We start from the raw sequence: 20,328 nt of genomic DNA on the forward strand, positions 1-20,328 counted from the left end.
CTTTAAGAAACTTACCCTTGGTGAGTTTTGATGTAGGATCAATTATTCTAAAGGCTATTAAAATATACTTTCCTTTTCTAACTGCATATCTGTGAAACTGGATTTTCCTCATACATTTCAACAGAAACAATGAATTGCAACAGATTAAGCAGAAGGAGACAGGAGAATCCAGCCAGCTAGGTCTTCTCTTAAGTCAGACATTAAAGAGATTTGCAAAAATATAAAACAATACCACTCTTCTCACTAAGTTTTTTGTTTTGAAGATTACAATTATTTTTTTAATAAAATATGCTATTAATGCAAACATGATGTTTTGTTATGATTTTTAAACAAATATTTTAAACATTTCTTGGTTTTAATTTCTAATATGATAAATATTGATGTATATAACCCAAGTAAGCAAAAGCTCTTTTGGGGCCTCAACAAATCTTCTAAGTATGAAGGAGTCTTAAAACTAAAAAGTTTGAGAACTGCTATGCAATGTCTAGAATAGTATGACTAAAGAAACAGTTATTGAGCATCTGTTGATAGATGAATGTGTCTAATAAGCCAACCTCAAAATCCTCCCTTGAGAACATGCTTATTACATACTCTTTTTTTCAATTTTACAAAAGGAGACCGAAAACTATCATGGCAATCCAAAATCTCATGAAATCCTTAGGCATTTCTCCTAAGATTTTTCAAACACTATGTATTGGATGCTACCCAGAGAAGCAGTCCTAAGTAGTTTGACTTCAAAAGGCAGAAAGGGAGATTTATTATCTTTAGTTTTGGATATACGAGCTATAATTATGATTCCCTCCCATCTTGATACAATCTTTAATTTCCAACTTGGCTTATTCGTTTGCTTTTGCTGTTGTCTTTAAAAGACTGAAATATGGTCGTATTCTAAGGCATCCATTCTTTTTATTATTTTTTTTATTCTCAAGTTAGTTAACATACAGTGTAGTCTTGGTTTCAGGAGTAGAACCCAGTGATTTATCCCTTACATATAACACCCAGTGCTCATCCTAACATGTGCCCTCCTTAATGCCCATTACCCATTTACCCCATTCCCATCAACCCTCAGTTTGTTCTCTGTATTTAAGACTCTCTTACGGTTTGCTAAGGCATCCATTCTATTCAAGGTTCCTTAAATGAACCCAACACACTCCTGCAAAAATTTAGCCACTGCATGCATTGGCACTGTCTTGGGAACTGGGCCAGACCTTTCTCCACTTGCTTCCTCCTGCTGTTCTTGCTTTTTGTTCCCCTGGCTTCCCCCTTCCCTAGTTTGGTTTGGATTCTGTTGCTAAATTATCCTCCACTTGATTAACAACCTTATTGGAACTTGTCAAGGTATTGAGATGTGATGGCTGGCATTAAGCCATCACATTTTGAGGGTGAGTACTGTGGTGAAGGGGACTGCATGGCCTAGCCCTAGGTGGAATTCAACTCTTGTCCAGATCATCTCTCCTGATCACATATTGCCAGAGAACATCAGTCTCCAGAGTTCATGCCTTCCTCTTCTAAACAACAGGGGGATTACACAATACTTTTGTCCCTCTCATTCCCTCTGCTGGCAATGCTGCCCAACATCTGTGTATTACAAATGAATGATGGAAGCTTGACACTCCGTGTGCTGTGCTCATCAGCACCCTGTGTATTACTACAATCGCTGCCAGTGCTTGAACAGCTTATCAGGCATTCCAAGTGCAACTGTTTGTAGGTATCCTAAACCTCAGGCGTACATGTATATTGGAATGAGTTTAAAACTTGGTCTCTTTTGGGGCACCTCGGTGGCTCAATCAGTTAAGCATCCAACTTCGGCTCAGGTCATAATCTCATGGTTCACAAGTTCAAGCCCCGTGTCGGGCTCTGTGCTGACAGCTCAGAGTCTGCAGCCTGCTTCAGATTCTGTCTCTCTCTCTGTGCCCCTTCCCTGCTCACGGTCTGTCTTTCTCTCTCGAAAATAAAATAAAAAAACTTGCTCTCTTTCCTAGTGGAAGCAGCAGAAAAATTGGTTGTTTCCATGGGGTTTGGTTCTCACCTGATAGGCCAGTATTTGGGCTGCCTGAATTTTCTGAGTGATGCGTTTTAGGGCTTTACCCATTGAGAGGTAGCCAGTATCATAATATCCAGACCCTAGGAATGTATCTATGGAAGAGATGTGGGAGAGTGGAAGGGCTTAGTTCTCTAGACCCAATTCTGGAAAGACATCATGAGGATACTTCCTGATAGATGGACCAGAGCTGCCAACCCCACTGCCAACCTCTCTAACCCCAGAGACATGTGTGGAGATGGAAGCATAGATGAGGACTTCCCCTCCGTGTCCCATATCTCCTTGACACCATTACCAAGCCCTTACCCTCAATGCTGAAGATGGAGGAATGAAAGACCTCACACCACTCCTTGCTGCAAGGCTCTGATGTACTATCATGGGCAGAATAGACACTCTGCAGTCTAGTGCTCAGCCTGCATCACCACCACCAAGGAAAAGCTGAAATACTGTCCATATGGCTGCCCAGGGGAAACTGACTGGCCCATGCCATCACTTTGTCCTCACTTCCTGGTTCAGTAGAATGAATTCCCACTTTTGCAAAACTGAAGATGGCATGCTACTGCTTTCAGACTGAAGTGACGCGAGATTCAGAGACATCAGGTAACTTATGTCCATCCAGCCCTAATATATACCTGATGTCATGCCAGCCTGATATGAGCGGATACACTTGTGACCAATGACTTCGAAGGCAATCTACTATGTGATACACCTGGGGCAGGGAATGCCCAGATTAGGGCTGTCTATCACTTACTGGAGAAAACGAGTTTTCTGGAGTCCAGAAACAGGGAGCAGAAAGGGACTTCTTAGGATGCCCAGGCATTGGCTCTACCTTTTTCTCTTGGGTGAGGATGTAGTTCAAGGAAACTGATTTTGGCCCAAGGCCAACACAGCATGACAGGTTGTGAATGAAAGGATTATAATTATAGATTGTGTAAGTTCCTTCTAAATAGCTATAAAAGTTCCAAGTATAAAAGGCTCTGGTATAGAAAAAAAAAATAAGATTCAATCTGGCAATACTCTACTGGGCAGTGTTCCCAGCAGTGCACATCTTTCTGTCTTTAGGGATTTTAGAGTCATCAATTACCCAGCCTCACCTAGACCCTGGCCAGAGTTAATAACCCTGTTTTGAAAGCTCTTCACTTCCAATTTTGTTTCAATTTTTATTTCTACCAGGCTGTTGGGTAGGACCAGACATCAGAAAGAATTCTTGCTGAGCAGAGACTTTTAAACTGCATTTAGTAGAGTGCAAGGTTGCACAGAAATTCCTCTAGGGACGTTACACAATAGGTGAGGGGAGTCTGGGCAGAAGAGGCTCTAGGTCCTGCCCCCACTACAGCCTTTAAATGAGCCCAGTTGTGCATGCCTAGAGCACAGGCATGCAATTACATGCTGAGAGTGTGGCCCTCAGATTCAAGAAATCACTTATACTGCCAGCTCCCAGGACACACACCAGTGCACAGCATGTCTAGGGGAAAGAGGAATACATTAAATGCTATGAGGGGATGCAGTCAGCAAAATCCAGAATGTAGGAAACTCTTATTAAACACATATAACTAGCTTTTTCAAAAAAGAAAACACAAGGTGATAGAAAGAGGTAGAGGGCATTTATACATTAAAAGGGATTTGAGACATACCAATCAATTGCAATGCGTGAAACTTGGTTGGATCCTGCTTCCAAAAACGAAACACAACAAAACAAAAATAAAAAAAACAAAACTCAAAAATCAGCTAGAAAAAAAAATATACAAGGCAAATAATGACATCACAGAGTGATTAGGTGATTTACTATTAATTTTTTAGGTATGGTAATGTGAAACTAGGTTTAAAATAGTCCTTAACTTTCTGAGATATATACTAAAGCATTTAAAGATGAACTGATATGATATGAATTAGTTTCAAAATAAAGTAGGTTTGGGACAAATGTGGGTAGGAGTTTACATAAAACAAGATTAGATGAGAGTTATCATTGAAGCTGGGTGATGGATACATGGGGGGAATTTTATATAATCTCTCTACTTTTGTTTGACATTTTCCATAAGAGGTTAAGAAGGTTATAACCATCATAAATGGCATAGCTGAGTAGGTTTATTTTTTCATTTTTTTCTTTCTCTTTTTGCCAATATTTATAAATTTATACCATCTTTGTGTTGACCATGTAAAATACTCTAAATTTTTCAAGAAGTAAGGTGTGATGAAGTGTAAACAAAAAAGATATTTGCCTACCTATCTGTATGCATGTGTCAGTTTCAATCATTATGCTTTTTAAGGTCACTTATTGACCTGTGTTGGAATTGTGTCATTGTCCTTTTTACGTTTTTACTCATTTAACCTCCCACATTCTGGGTGTTTTTCCCAAGTCCATCCTCTTTATCACTGAACAACAGAAAGACTGATAGAGTGTAAGTATATATACAATATATATACTAGAGAGATGATAAATATATATATATATATATATATATAGATAGATATATCTATATATATATCTATGAATGGATGGATAGATATTGTTCATTCCATACATCATCTATATGTAGAGAAATCTTTCTACCTATAGATACGAATGATACATAGTTTGCAGCGACAAGTTGCTTTTGCTACTTCCATTATTGATTTGCTTTTGTAATCATGGTTTTTACTTTACTGCATTTTATTTTTATCCCTCTATTTTAATAGTCACCATGTCTTCTCTATAACGCAGCTTTCTAAGTTTTTCCTCTTTCATTCAATAAATCTATTTCAGGTAGCTGATTTTCTTCCCAGCAAATCTTTATTCTTCTTCCTTCTTTTGCAAATGTCACAGGATTTGTTCTTTTCTGTTTAGTCATTCTGAGCTTCGGTAGTCTTTGTCTTGAGAAATTAGGCCCCAAACCCCTGCTGAGCATCTGTTTGAATGTAGAGAGACTTCTTGGGTCCAGAGTGAGAGGGTAGACTGGATAAACAGACTTAAGCCTGCCAATATCTGGAGCCAGAGGCTAAGCTGGTGCCATTCTAGTTCCCACTCCTGCCTTGTAAGTATGGGTTAATGCAGAGAAGCCTAGCCATAGACAGGACTTAGTAATAAAACTGAATGAATGGGAAAGCAGTCAGCAGAGGCTGTCACCACCGTGAGAAGTACCACAGCAGAGTGTCGATGCTTTTGCTGGATAACACGATGCTCGCAGAAGATTGAACAATTTAAACTTATCTATTTATTTACGTCACAAGGGTAGAATCTGAAGAATATTGAATAATTGAATTGAATATGAGTAATGAAGTAAACAAGCAAAGAAAAGTATCTAAACCGCTTAACTGAACTCAGGCTCTGGGATTCCTGCAAGAGGGCAAAGGAAAGAGCAACTCTAGAACTTATGTGTGGCTCAGCTAAAGCATGAATTTTAAGGCTGCTTTGATAGCTACCAATTTATAAAAATAAACATACCAAAGTGAGAAACTTCCAGGGAGTTGAGCTTCTCCAACATTAGCTTCATGACAAGTTCATCTGGAATGCTTTGACCACCGAGCAGCATTGATTGCAACTAAGAATATGCACAGATAGCACACATTAGAATATAATATATTTGTGATACAGAGCTTTTTTAAACAAAAATTCTAATAACTTTGAAACTTAGATTTACCATAACTCCTGATTCAGTTTCACTCGCAATCTGTTCTTCCAAAATTGGTAAAGCTAAAATATGAATTCAAAATGTTAGCACAAACTGATATTAGAATTGCCAAATTAAGAAACACATTTCTGTTTATTTTTAAGTTTATTTATTTTGAGAGAGAACATGTACATGAGTGGGGAGAAGGAGAGGGAGAGAGAGAGAGAGGGAGAGAGAGAGAGAGAGAGAGAATCCCAAGGAGGCTCCCTGCTGTCCACACCAGCCTCCAACTCACGAACTCTGAGATCATGACCCCAACTGAAACCAAGAGTTGGACACTTAACCAACTGAGCCACCCAGGCACCCCATATTTGTGTCTTTTATAACTGGTAACAAAGATTAATTTTGTTAATTAAAGATTAGTTAAATATTTGTATATCACTTTAAGAGTTTACAAAACACATTTACATACATTATGTCATTTAAGCCTATCCAAAGCATGAGGCAGCAGAAAGTATTCCACAGAGAACTTGTCTCTGCCCCCGGATAGCTAAAGGATCTTGAGGAAGCTAACTTCTTAAATACTTTGGGCCTTGCATGCTTATGCCCTGTATCATATGCAAGAGAATATGAGGATGAAATAACATTGTGTATATGACAGTGATTTGGAAATTATAAAGTGTTACTCAAAAAATACACTAGTATTGGGGCGCCTGGGTGGCACAGTCGGTTAAGCGTCCGACTTCAGCCAGGTCACGATCTCGCGGTCCGTGAGTTCGAGCCCCGCGTCAGGCTCTGGGCTGATGGCTCGGAGCCTGGAGCCTGTTTCCGATTCTGTGTCTCCCTCTCTCTCTGCCCCTCCCCCGTTCATGCTCTGTCTCTCTCTGTCCCCAAAATAAATAAAAAACTTTGAAAAAAAAAATTTTTAAAATACACTAGTATTATTAGTCCAGTTCCTTTTTTTATGTCAAACCCTTTATTTTATGTTTTCTTTTTTTTCTTTTTAAGTTTTTGTTTAAACTCTGTTTAGTTACCATACAGTGCAATACTGGTTTCAGTAGAATTCAGTGATTCATCATTTACCTACAACACCCAGTGCTCATCATAATAGTCCAGATAATTTTATAACCACAGAGTTATATCTAGAACCCATTAATTTTGCACTCTGATTATATGAAAGGAAAGAATGCCATCAAGAAATGTAAAAATAGATAAGCACTGATTAGAAAAAGGGGGCCTGAGGTTAGAATTCCAGTGATTTGTTTCCTTTTTAAGAAGAAATATTCCATCCCTTGTGGAAGACATCCTGGGACAGAAATGACAGGGGCATGACCTAGGGAAGGACTCAGAAATTATGTTCCCAGCTGCTAGTAATCAATGGATTGTGCTGTACCAGATTGCAATTTCATTAACAGCACATGGAATCCTCATTTCATACCATTCTTGCCAAAAATGATTATAGGAACTTTAAAGATTCCTTGTCAGTTTCATAGGTGAATATGAATCAGTGTTATTTTAATTAGCATTTCTTTGAATAAAAATGGAGTTAAACTCTTTTTTCTTATATTTGTCTATTTTTATTTCTACTTAAAAAAAAGTTTATTTTGAGAGGGAGAGAGCATGAGTATGGGGAGAGGCAGAGAAAGAGGGAGAGAGAGAAAATCCTAAGCAGGCTCCATGCTATCAGCATGAAGCCCAAAGAAGGGCTTTATCCCACAAATTGTGAGATCATGACCTGAGCTGAAATCAAGAGTTGGACGCTTAACCAGCATGCCATCCAGGTGCCCCTATTTCTACTTTTATGAATTGCTATTCATTCTTCTGCTTATTTTTCTATTAGGACATATAGAGCTGTATTGATTAAAAGAATATTTTATATAAAGATGTCAGTCCTCATTTTATATACTGCAAAGAATGCAAAACAAAATAAAAAATAAAATTTATCATCAAAAATATTAAGTCTTGAAACATGCTCCCAAGAGCAGCTGTGAGCGTTCCTTCTCTTCCCATCTTCCATAGGGAGACACTTAAAAGACACATGTCCCCAGCAGGTCTAAATGAGAAAATTAGAGAATTGGAAGCAGAAGAATGGAGTCAAAGACATTTCATAAACCATCCTAAAGTCTATGAACAAAACTAGGACTAACAGAAAGGCAAAATACGTCTGATGCTATGAAGATTATGAAGATGATATTATGAAGATGATATTCACTGGGTTCATAGTGACGTGTAATAAAGCAATTATGGCAAAATGTTAATAACAGAATCTAGATAGTACAATTCTTTACCCTTTTATGCATATTTGAAAGTTTTATAATAAAATATTGGGGGGGGAGGTAAAATTTACCTTCTACACAAATACATTTCCATGCTTGTGTTATCTGACGGGCTAAGGTTGTCTTCCCAACCCCCTAAAAAAGAAAGATGTTATTTAAAACCCAAAAGAACAGTCATTTGCCAGAGAAACAGATATTCACATTTAAAAGATTATACTTATGGTTACTATACATGAATATTATCAAGTAAATTTTTTGTCGACAAAAAAAAAAATGAACAGCAGACCTTAGATATTTATAGCATAATTTTTCTCTATAAGAGTCACATTTGCCACATTTTATGAAATGATTTAAATAACATTTTTAAATTAAGAAAATATCCCTGAAACCAGGAAGCTGTACCATTATGGCATTACAGGTACTGTCCTCTTCTGATTATCACATTTTGTAATTTTGAATACATATCGTGATTCTACTGAAACCCGTCACTTTATTTCCTTTCTAAAGTTTATAACTATGGAGGGGCGGCTCGCCAGCCAAGCAGAGCCCCCGAGTCTGGCTGGCAAAAGCGGAGGGGCCGGACGGACTGTGTTCCGACAGCAAGCGCGACTAAGTGATACACTAAAAAGAAATAATATACGCATAATTGGTATCCCAGAGGAGGAAGAGAGAGGGAAAGGTGCTGAAGGGGTACTTGAAGAAATTATAGCTGAGAACTTCCCTGAACTGGGGAAGGAAAAAGGCATTGAAATCCAAGAGGCACAGAGAACTCCCTTCAGACGTAACTTGAATCGATCTTCTGCACGACATATCATAGTGAAACTGGCAAAATACAAGGATAAAGAGAAAATTCTGAAAGCAGCAAGGGATAAACGTGCCCTCACATATAAAGGGAGACCTATAGGACTCGTGACTGATCTCTCCTTTGAAACTTGGCAGGCCAGAAAGGCTTGGCACGATATCTTCAGTGTGCTAAACAGAAAAAAATATGCAGCCGAGAATCCTTTATCCAGCAAGTCTGTCATTTAGAATAGAAGGAGAGATAAAGGTCTTCCCAAACAAACAAAAACTGAAGGAATTTGTCACCACGAAACCAGCCCTACAAGAGATCCTAAGGGGGATCCTGTGAGACAAAGTACCAGAGACATCACTACAAGCATAAAACATACAGACATCACAATGACTCTAAACCTGTATCTTTCTATAATAACACTGAATGTAAATGGATTAAATGCGCCAACCAAAGACATAGGGTATCAGAATGGATAAAAAAACAAGACCCATCTATTTGCTGTCTACAAGAGACTCATTTTAGATCTGAGGACACCTTTAGATTGAGAGTGAGGGAATGGAGAACTATTTATCATGCTACTGGAAGCCAAAAGAAAGCTGGAGTAGCCATACTTATATCAGACAAACTAGACTTTAAATTAAAGGCTGTAACAAGAGATGAAGAAGGCCATTATATAATAATTACAGGGTCTATCCATCAGGAAGAGCTAACAATTATAAATGTCTATGCGCCAAATACCGGAGCCCCCAGATATATAAAACAATTACTCATAAACATAAGCAACCTTATTGATAAGAATGTGGTCATTGCAGGGGACTTTAACACCCCACTTACAGAAATGGATAGATCATCTAGACACACAGTCAATAAAGAAACAAGGGCCCTGAATGATACATTGGATTAGATGGACTTGACAGATATATTTAGAACTCTGCATCCCAAAGCAACAGAATATACTTTCTTCTCGAGTGCACATGGAACATTCTCCAAGATAGATCATATACTGGGTCACAAAACAGCCCTTCATAAGTTTACAAGATTTGAAATTATACCATGCATACTTTCAGACCACAATGCTATGAAGCTTGAAATCAACCACAGGAAAAAGTCTGGAAAACCTCCAAAAGCATGGAGGTTAAAGAACACCCTACTAACGAATGAGTGGGTCAACCAGGCAATTAGAGAAGAAATTAAAAAATATATGGAAACAAACGAAAATGAAAATACAACAATCCAAACGCTTTGGGACGCAGAGAAGGCAGTCCTGAGAGGAAAATACATTGCAATCCAGGCCTATCTCAAGAAACAAGAAAAATCCCAAATACAAAATCTAACAGCACACCTAAAGGAAATAGAAGCAGAACAGCAAAGGCAGCCTAAACCCAGCAGAAGAAGAGAAATAATAAAGATCAGAGCAGAAAGAAACAATATAGAATCTAAAAAAACGGTAGAGCAGATCAACGAAACCAAGAGTTGGTTTTTTGAAAAAATAAACAAAATTGACAAACCTCTAGCCAGGCTTCTCAAAAAGAAAAGGGAGATGACCCAAATAGATAAAATCATGAATGCAAATGGAATTATTACAACCAATCCCTCAGAGATACAAACAATTATCAGGGAATACTATGAAAAATTATATGCCAACAAATTGGACAACCTGGAAGAAATGGACAAATTCCTAAACACCCACACTCTTCCAAAACTCAATCAGGAGGAAATAGAAAGCTTGAACAGACCCATAACCAGCGAAGAAATTGAATTGGTTATCAAAAATCTCCCAACAAATAAGAGTCCAGGACCAGATGGCTTCCCAGGGGAGTTCTACCAGACGTTTAAAGCAGAGATAATACCTATCCTTCTCAAGCTATTCCAAGAAATAGAAAGGGAAGGAAAACTTCCAGACTCATTCTATGAAGCCAGTATTACTTTGATTCCTAAACCAGACAGAGACCCAGTAAAAAAAGAGAACTACAGGCCAATATCTCTGATGAATATGCATGCAAAAATTCTCAATAAGATACTAGCAAATCGAATTCAACAGCATATAAAAAGAATTATTCACCATGATCAAGTGGGATTCATTCCTGGGATGCAGGGCTGGTTCAACATTCACAAATCGATCAACGTGATACATCACATTAACAAAAAAAAAGAGAAGAACCATATGATCCTGTCAATCGATGCAGAAAAGGCCTTTGACAAAATCCAGCACCTTTTCTTAATAAAAACCCTGGAGAAAGTCGGGATAGAAGGAACATACTTAAAGATCATAAAAGCCATTTATGAAAAGCCCACAGCTAACATCATCCTCAACTGGGAAAAACTGGGAGCTTTTTCCCTGAGATCAGGAACACGACAGGGATGCCCACTCTCACCGCTGTTGTTTAATATAGTGCTGGAAGTTCTAGCATCAGCAATCAGACAACAAAAGGAAATCAAAGGCATCAAAATTGGTAAAGATGAAATCAAGCTTTCGCTTTTTGCAGATGACATGATATTATACATGGAAAATCCGACAGACTCCACCAAAAGTCTGCTAGAACTGATACATGAATTCAGCAAAGTTGCAGGATACAAAATCAATGTACAGAAATCAGTTGCATTCTTATACACTAACAATGAAGCAACAGAAAGACAAATAAAGAAACTGATCCCATTCACAATTGTACCAAGAAACATAAAATACCTAGGAATAAATCTAACCAAAGATGTAAAAGATCTGTAGGCTGAAAACTATAGAAAGCTTATGCAGGTAATTGAAGAAGATATAAAGAAATGGAAAGACATTCCCTGCTCATGGATTGGAAGAATAAATATTGTCAAAATGTCAATACTACCCAAAGCTATCTACACATTCAATGCAATCCCAATCAAAATTGCACCAGCATTCTTCTCGAAACTAGAACAAGCAATCCTAAAATTCATATGGAACCACAAAAGGCCCCGAATAGCCAAAGTAATTTTGAAGAAGAAGACCAAAGCAGGAGGCATCACAATCCCAGACTTTAGCCTCTACTACAAAGCTGTCATCATCAAGACAGCATGGTATTGGCATAAAAACAGACACATAGACCAATGGAATAGAATAGAAACCCCAGAACTAGACCCACAAATGTATGGCCAACTCATCTTTGACAAAGCAGGAAAGAACATCCAATGGAAAAAAGACAGTCTCTTTAGCAAATGGTGCTGGGAGAACTGGACAGCAACATGCAGAAGGTTGAAACTAGACCACTTTCTCACACCATTCACAAAAATAAACTCAAAATGGATAAAGGACCTGAATGTGAGACAGGAAACCATCAAAACCTTAGAGGAGAAAGCAGGAAAAGACCTCTCTGACCTCAGCCGTAGCAATCTCTTACTCGGCACATCCCCAAAGGCAAGGGAATTAAAAGCAAAAGTGAATTACTGGGACCTTATGAAGATAAAAAGCTTCTGCACAGCAAAAGAAACAACCAACAAAACTAAAAGGCAACCAACGGAATGGGAAAAGATATTTGCAAATGACACATCGGACAAAGGGCTAGTATCCAAAATCTATAAAGAGTTCATCAAACTCCACACCCGAAAAACAAATAACCCAGTGAAGAAATGGGCAGAAGACATGAATAGACACTTCTCTAAAGAAGACATCCGGATGGCCAACAGGCACATGAAAAGATGTTCAACGTCGCTCCTTATCAGGGAAATACAAATCAAAACCACACTCAGATACTACCTCACGCCAGTCAGAGTGGCCAAAATGAACAAATCAGGAGACTATAGATGCTGGAGAGGATGTGGAGAAACGGGAACCCTCTTGCACTGTTGGTGGGAATGCAAATTGGTGCAGCCACTCTGGAAAGCAGTGTGGAGGTTCCTCAGAAAATTAAAAATAGACCTACCCTATGACCCAGCAATAGCACTGCTAGGAATTTATCCAAGGGATACAGGAGTACTGATGCATAGGGGCACTTGTACCCCAATGTTTATAGCAGCACTCTCAACAATAGCCAAATTATGGAAAGAGCCTAAATGTCCATCAACTGATGAATGGATAAAGAAATTGTGGTTTATATACACAATGGAATACTATGTGGCAATGAGAAAAAATGAAATATGGCCTTTTGTAGCAGCGTGGATGGAACTGGAGAGTGTGATGCTAAGTGAAATAAGCCATACAGAGAAAGACAGATACCATATGGTTTCACTCTTATGTGGATCCTGAGAAACGTAACAGAAACCCATGGGGGAGGGGAAGGGAAAAAAAAAAAAAAAAAAAGAGGTTAGAGTGGGAGAGAGCCAAAGCATAAGAGACTGTTAAAAACTGAGAACAAACTGAGGGTTGATGGGGAGTGGGAGGGAGGGCAGGGTGGGTGATGGGTATTGAGGAGGGCACCTTTTGGGATGAGCACTGGGTGTTGTATGGAAACCAATTTGACAGTAAATTTCATATATTAAAAAATAAAAAAAAATAAAAAAAAAATAAAAAAGATGCAAGACCTCAAACTGAAAATGTACATAAGCCCCAAGAAGCATAAATTAAAAAAAAAAAAAAATTTGCCCCTTCCTCGCTCACTCACTCTCTCAAAATAAAAAAATCATTTTTTTTTTTAAAAAAGAACTACTAAAAAGCACACTTTAATAATAAACCCAAAGGAGATGAATGGTGAGGAGCTATGATTATAATAAAGTATACTGTTACTGGGTGGATAAATAAATGAATGAAAGAAAAAAGGATTTATTTTGAATAATAAAAATCTTTGCATGTAAAAAAAATAAATAAATAAAATAAAGTTTATAACTATGAATGTTTTGACAGACTTCCATTTAGTAACTTCCAAGAGCAAAAAATTCTTTCTTAATGGACATCTTTGAAAAGTGTCATCTTTTAAAGATAAAAGATCACTTTAATGAAGTAACATTTGTACCTGACTGCTCTTACCGTTGACTCTTAAAACTCTATTATATGTTAAGAAACATAATGAAAATTACTGGAACTATTTCTTGGTACCTGTCCCAGGGTCTACATAAAATTAAATCAAGGATGGGATCTAGCCTTCGGTCTCTGCTATTCTGGGGGGCCTCTTTAATTAACCAGCTCAGTTTCTCTAATGGTAACTACCAACTAGCTCAATGGCTAAAAATACCTCTCATCTAGAGGTCCTTACTAGAAATGCCTAGAAAGGCAGGCTATCTTATGACAGCCATTTGTGGTTTCTTTTTATATTGTGGAAAGATAATATATAGGTCTGCTAATACACTGTGAGTAAAGATGAGGCACATTGCCTCTCAGTAGCTTCAGATATTAATGGGAGAGGCTCCCCATTTGACTCCATAGTGTCTTGCTTTCAAATACCCAGAGAGTCTCACAACAAATTCCACAGAAAATTTTATATGTCAATTGTGTCTAAAATAACCTGGATCACAGACTACTAACAATTTTCATGGTGCAATGTTTTGATTAATTAATTTCTTCATAATATAAAAACAAAGATAAGTACAATGTCAGTTCCTTTCCAATTATAAGTGCACAAGAGAAGAGAAAGCTATGAAATTACCACCAATATTATATTAGTTTTTAAGTCATACAACTAAAGTCTAACACTGAAAGAAGTCATCATACTATGTAGTTTTCATTCTTGTATGGTCACATAATATTATGATTTTTAAAATAAAAAAATATTAAATAATAAGTTACAAGAGATAACTTACTGGTTTCCCAAATATAACAAAGCAAACAGGTTTAGACAGCAAAAAGTTATATTCAGCTTCATCTTCATTAAATATATCTGCAAAAGGATACTCTTCTGTATTCTCTTCAGAATTCATAATATAAAATACTACAATAAGAAAAAAATAAGATTTTTAGTGACTAATTCAGTTGGAAAAGGCAGGCAGGTTAGGGAAAATGAGAATATCCTGAGAATTTACTTAGCCCCAAAGCCATTCCACACCACTAAACACAAGGATTTTTCCCATACTGACAAAAAAGTTAAACTCATCTATTAAAACAGTAATAAGCTTAGTTTGAGACAAAAAACAAAATCTAGTTATACATTATACAAGACAGCTAAAACAAAATGTTTCAGAGAGATTAAATTAAGGGAAAAATACATACATGCAAACATACACATATTTGTGTGTATTCAATTAAAGATCAAATTACATATGCTATACACATATATGTTATGCAGTTACACACACATATTTGTGTGTGTGTGTGTGTGTGTGTACATGTGTAGGGACTACTAATGGCTCTAACAAATCCAAATCCAATACGTAGAACTGAAAAAAAAAGAACATATATATAACAATATTTATAAGATGTAGCTAAAGTATTTAGAAGCATTAAATACATTAGAGCCAAAGAAAGTCTGAAAAGTACATGAAATAAGCTCACTTTTAAGATGTTAGGGGGAAAAAACCCAGGAAGAATAGAAAAATATATTTTAAAAGTTAATAAAATAGAAAACAAACATATAGAGAGAGGGTCACCAAAGCTAAACAGCGGTATTTTGAAAAAACGTAAAAATAGAAAACTTCTGTCAAGATTGTTCAAGTAAAGAAAACAGATGGCACAATTAAACAATATTAGACATTAGGTTTTTAGAAGTATGGTTTCTTATATCTTAAAACAGATTTGTCTATTTTTGTTGTTGTTTATTTCTAACTTTTGTTAATCAGAGTATGTTCTCTGATTTCAATTTTTCAACTTTTTGAAATTTGTTGAGGCTTGCCTCGTGGCCTAGTGCATGGTAGTTGTTTTTTTTAATGTCTATTTATTTTTGAGAGACAGAGAGAACATGAGCAGGAGAGGGGCAGAGAAAGAGGGAGACACAGAATCCAAAGCAGGCTCCAGGCTCTGAGCTGTCAGCACAGAGCCCGATGCGGGGCTTGAACCCATGAACCGTGAGATCATGACCTGAACCAAAGTCGGACGCTTAACCGACTAAGCCACCCAGGCACTCCAAGTGCATGGTAGCTTTTTAAAAAGTTCCCTGAATCCTTGAGAAGGATATGTGATTTATGTCTGATGCAGTGTGCTTTAAATGGACTACAGAATAACAATGCTGCAGATATAATATAGATAATGCGAGGATACCACAAACAAGGTTATCCCAAATAAACTGATATTATTTCTAAGAATTGATAAATTCCTAGAAAAATCAACTTGTCAAGAAAAAAAAGAGGAAACCTAAGTGGATAACCATAAGGAAACAGAGTCAGTAACTAAAAATCTTCCCACAAAAAGTGTCATTGGAGGAAAGTGGGTGGCAGGACCAGAAGGTGGGGCTTAGTGTGTTTCTCTTAGGAAGGCCTCTGCCCTGCCAGGGTCTTTACAGAGGCCCTGGGCCCCAATTTCATAGTTTATTTTGACCAAAGACTTTATGAGGAGGTGGAGAGCCACCTCTGTTCTGTCAGTTTTTGCTCAGGAAGGGGATGAGGGTAGCCAAAGTCTCCTTGGCTTCTTTGGTTTGAAAATAAATTGTGTCTTTGGGGAAAAAATAAAAGAAACCAGATGGTTTTTTGAAGAACTCCGGACGTACAAGCTTCCAGATACTCTTTCAGACAAAAGATAAGGTGGAGACTTCTTACATCAGTTTACGTAACTCATATAACCTTTACCTAAACCAGAGAGAGTGGGAGAAAGCAAAATTATGTACCAATTTCATTCATGAACAAGATTTTAAAAATCCTAATCAAAACATTAGCTAACTGAATCCAGCAATATATGAACAAGGTAATAACATCATGACCAAGTTGGGCTTTCCCCAGGAACTCAAGGTTGTTGAGAAATTAATTTATCATATTAAAACAAAAGAGAAAAACTCCACGATCATCTTAATAGATGTAGAAAAAGTGTAACACAATTCAACACCCTTTAATTATTAATAAAAATCTCTTAGCAACTAGGAAAAGAGGGGAATTTCTTTAATCTGATAAAAGGTATTAACAAAAGACAAACATATTTAATGATTAAATATTAAAAATGTTCTTTTCAGGGGTGCCTGGGTTGGTTAAGAATCTGACTCTTGGTTTCAGCTCAGGTCATGATCATAATCTCGTGGTTTCATGGGTTCGAGCCCCATGTTGGGCTCTGTGCTTGATAGTGTGGAGCCTGCTTGGGATTCTCTCTCTCTCTTTGCCCCTCTCCCACTTGCACTGTCTCTGTCTCTCTCAAAATACAAATTAGAAAACTTTAAAAAAATGTTCTTTTCAGGTAATAACAAGACAAAAGAAAGAAAACTGTAATTATTCCCAGTTGATATGATTGTCTACATGAGAAACAAACATATCACAGATAAATTTTGAGAATCAGCCTGATAACCCAATTTGCTGGATTCAAAATTATACAAAATTCAGTTGCATTTCCCTTTTTTTAATATTTATTTTTTAATTTTTGAGAAAGCGTGAGCAGGGGAGGGGCAAAGAGAGAGATGGACAGAGTATTAAAAGTGGACTCTGCACTGACAGCAGTGAGCCCAAAGCGGGGCTCGAACTCATGGACCGCTAGATCATGACCTGAGCCAAAGCTGGATGCTCAACCAACTGAGCCATCCAGGTGCCCCCAGTTGCATTTCTATACACCGTTATACACCACAACTTGCTAGAAAATGTAACTGAAGATAAAAAAGACTTATTTTTGCAGCAAAATAATAAAGTAACCAGGATTAAATATTATAAAACGTATACAAACTCTTTACGGAAAAATGACAAAATCTTATGAAATGACTTTAATGAGCAGAGTTCAAAAATGGAACCAGCGGTCTGAAATGCTGTTCATGAAACAATAAAAAGTGGATTATGGGGGCTATATGCTTCCAGGTAAAGGGATATGATTATATTTCTCTGTGGAATTTAAGACTATTCAAATGGACTTAATATACCAATATTATTTTATAGTGTCATTATGAAAAAAAAGACATAATAAGAATTATTACCAGTATACTAAAAAGATTGAGAAGAAAACCTCATGACAAAAGAACTAAAATTTCAAGCTTTTTTTAGTACCAAAAAAACAAGTAATGCTACTATAAAATCTAATTATAAAGGAGAAAATGCATCTAAACCTTTTATAGAGGTGGTGCATTTATTAAAGAGTCTCTTTTAAGTACACTAAAACCAGGGCCCTAAGGCCTGGGGTGGGGACATTTAGGTGGATATCTGAGTACTTCGAACCCTAAGATTTGTGTGTGTGAGGCAGGAAGCTAGGCATGAGTGAGTGATAGGAGGATGGACCTTAGACGTCCTGATGGAGATGCCCAATGGAGAACCGCCTGGGGACCACCCCATTCCACCCATCTAAGGTCACAACATCCCAGCAGAGGAAGAATTGAGTTTGTTGTGCTTGTTGCACTTGTGCAGACAGCACCCTGTTGTCCTTATTTGGTGTATGCCTCTAGAATAGAAATAATGTTGTTGTTTTCTACCTAGTGCAGGCATTTTGTTTGTTTGTTTTTTTTTTTTTTTTCAACGTTTTTAATTTATTTTTGGGACAGAGAGAGACATAGCATGAACGGGGGAGGGGCAGAGAGAGAGGGAGACACAGAACCGGAAACAGGCTCCAGGCTCCGAGCCATCAGCCCAGAGCCTGACGCGGGGCTCGAACTCACGGACCGCGAGATCGTGACCTGGCTGAAGTCGGACGCTTAACCGACTGCGCCACCCAGGCGCCCCTAGTGCAGGCATTTTGAATACATCTTGGGAAAGGGTATGTTCAGTTGGCTAATTATTATATAATCCAGGCCTGTTACCCAAATGTTGCTACCTTAGGACCCACTCAAAAAAAAAAAAAAACTGATATAAGCCTACACCCTGGGGTTTCTGGGGCCTTTGTCTCTCTTGACTGGCCCGCTCCTCCCTTGGAGTGTACTTGAGTAAAACTTTGCTCTGCTTTACTTTCCCTTTGCTGTCCTGTAATTCTTTATTGTGGCAGCAAAAAGAACTCAGGCTTCTTCCCTTTTCCATCTAACACTCAGTAGCACCTGGAATGCCTTGCACTGACAGAAGTAGCTCCTTCCTCATCTCTGGAAGGATAGCAGCCTCTCCTTGCATCACCTGAGGCAGACACTTCAGAAAACAATGCTTGCCCTCCACAAGATCTGCTTCAACTTCCTCATAGCTTTTAGACCAGTAACTGGGGTCAAGCATCAGCCCAGCCTGGCTGTGGAGGCACTGGTACAGGAAGAAAGGTATTGTGCACCTAAAGAATTGGAGGGCCTGGCTATGACGTACCAACAGGAATCAGGAGAACATACCTACAAAAGGATCTTGAGGGTGCTGAGTGGGGGAATGGAGACTAGATGAGAGTTTATTGATACGTGGGCTCTCTCCCATGACTCAAGGTGTTAACATCCTGACTAGGACACCTGGGGTGGGTCCTGATTCACTGCTGGTAAGGTTCCTTGAAGCTTGGAAAAGAACAACAGCCTGTAGTAAATGTGGTGGAAATGCTGGAACTGCCTTGGTAGAATATAGAGTAGTGTGTCAAAGGCTCGAGGAGGTGACATGTTAAATGGATTTCACATATGAGGCTAGAGAACTCATAAGCCAACTCTGCTTGTTGGGATGGCCAGAGGACACTCCCCTCATTAAGGCTATAAGGAATGAACTAGTAAGGGGGCACTAGTATCCTTAATAAGCTCAGTGGTGGCTGTTCTTTGTAGGCCAGGACTGAAGGTAGGGGAAAGGCTGCTACGATACTGGGGTTCCATGTTTCAGTGGGGATGACAGGGTCTTGAAGAGCAGAGGCCAGATGGCAGCACTTAACCATCAGAAACAAAGTAGGTGTAATTACTACAATGGGCAGGAAGTCCAGAATGGCAACAAGCAAGATCCACAGAAATCTATGGCAATGGTTAATAAACCATGGAATTTCTAGGGGGTGAAATGGATGAGCAGTGAACGAAAATGTTTATTAACTTCCTTTTCTAAAAATGACAAAGGGCAAGTGAATCAAAGGCTGATGTCAGCAACCACAGTGGAAAATCATGATCCTTGCCTAGTTCTTAGCTCCAGAGCCCATTTATTGAAGGGGAGGCAAGGAGTCCTCAAGAATAGACCCTACAACACCGTAACAAGTATTTACAATAGGGATTCCCCAATTCTTCCTTCTCCAAGGGAACCTACAACCATTAACTGGGGAAATACACACTATGGAAATGGGATTATCCTCCTCTTTCAGAGCCTACAGGACATAGGGTCTGAGCTGACACCAACACCAGCAGATACAAAATGCCATCATGGCCTCCTGCTGGTGTGAAAGCAAATGGAGAACCAGTAATAAATGGAGTCTTGGCTCAAGTCTGTCTTACAGTGCAGGATCTGCAGGATCACCTCCTGGTTTTCCTGGTCCCTGACTATGTGGTGGGGATTGCAGCTGGCAAAATCTTCCCAGTTGTTCCCTGCCTGTGGAGTAAGCACCACTGTGGTAGAAAAGCCAAGTGGAAGCTCATGAAATAAATAGTAAGTCATTCCAAATGCAATGGAAAGGTGTTACCCAAAACTATCTAAAAGATAGCCCTGCTTAATTCTCCAGTGTGATTTTTTACAAAAACCAGATAGATCATGACAGATGATGGAGGACTACTGAAAACTTAACCAAGTGATAGCCCCACTCGTAATTGTGCAGATGCAATCTTTACT

The 20,328-nt window shown here is 38.3% G+C and overlaps 1 protein-coding gene across 2 annotated transcripts in view; it reads right to left on the reverse strand.

The window, feature by feature from the left end:
- AK9 (adenylate kinase 9) overlaps positions 1–20,328 on the reverse strand; it is a 138,550-nt gene that overhangs the window by 113,595 nt on the left and 4,627 nt on the right. For both annotated transcript variants that reach the window (XM_058734937.1, XM_058734936.1), the window contains exons 2-5: positions 14,395–14,522; positions 7,976–8,039; positions 5,659–5,711; positions 5,463–5,559 (exon numbers count right to left, since the gene is read on the reverse strand). In XM_058734937.1, coding sequence (XP_058590920.1) covers positions 5,463–5,559; positions 5,659–5,711; positions 7,976–8,039; positions 14,395–14,511 — 331 coding nt within the window. In that variant the 5' untranslated portion in view covers positions 14,512–14,522. The remainder of the gene's footprint in view (positions 1–5,462; positions 5,560–5,658; positions 5,712–7,975; positions 8,040–14,394; positions 14,523–20,328) is intronic.

This window comes from Neofelis nebulosa, chromosome 6 (genome assembly GCF_028018385.1).
Source record: "Neofelis nebulosa isolate mNeoNeb1 chromosome 6, mNeoNeb1.pri, whole genome shotgun sequence".
Lineage (NCBI taxonomy): Eukaryota > Metazoa > Chordata > Mammalia > Carnivora > Felidae > Neofelis > Neofelis nebulosa.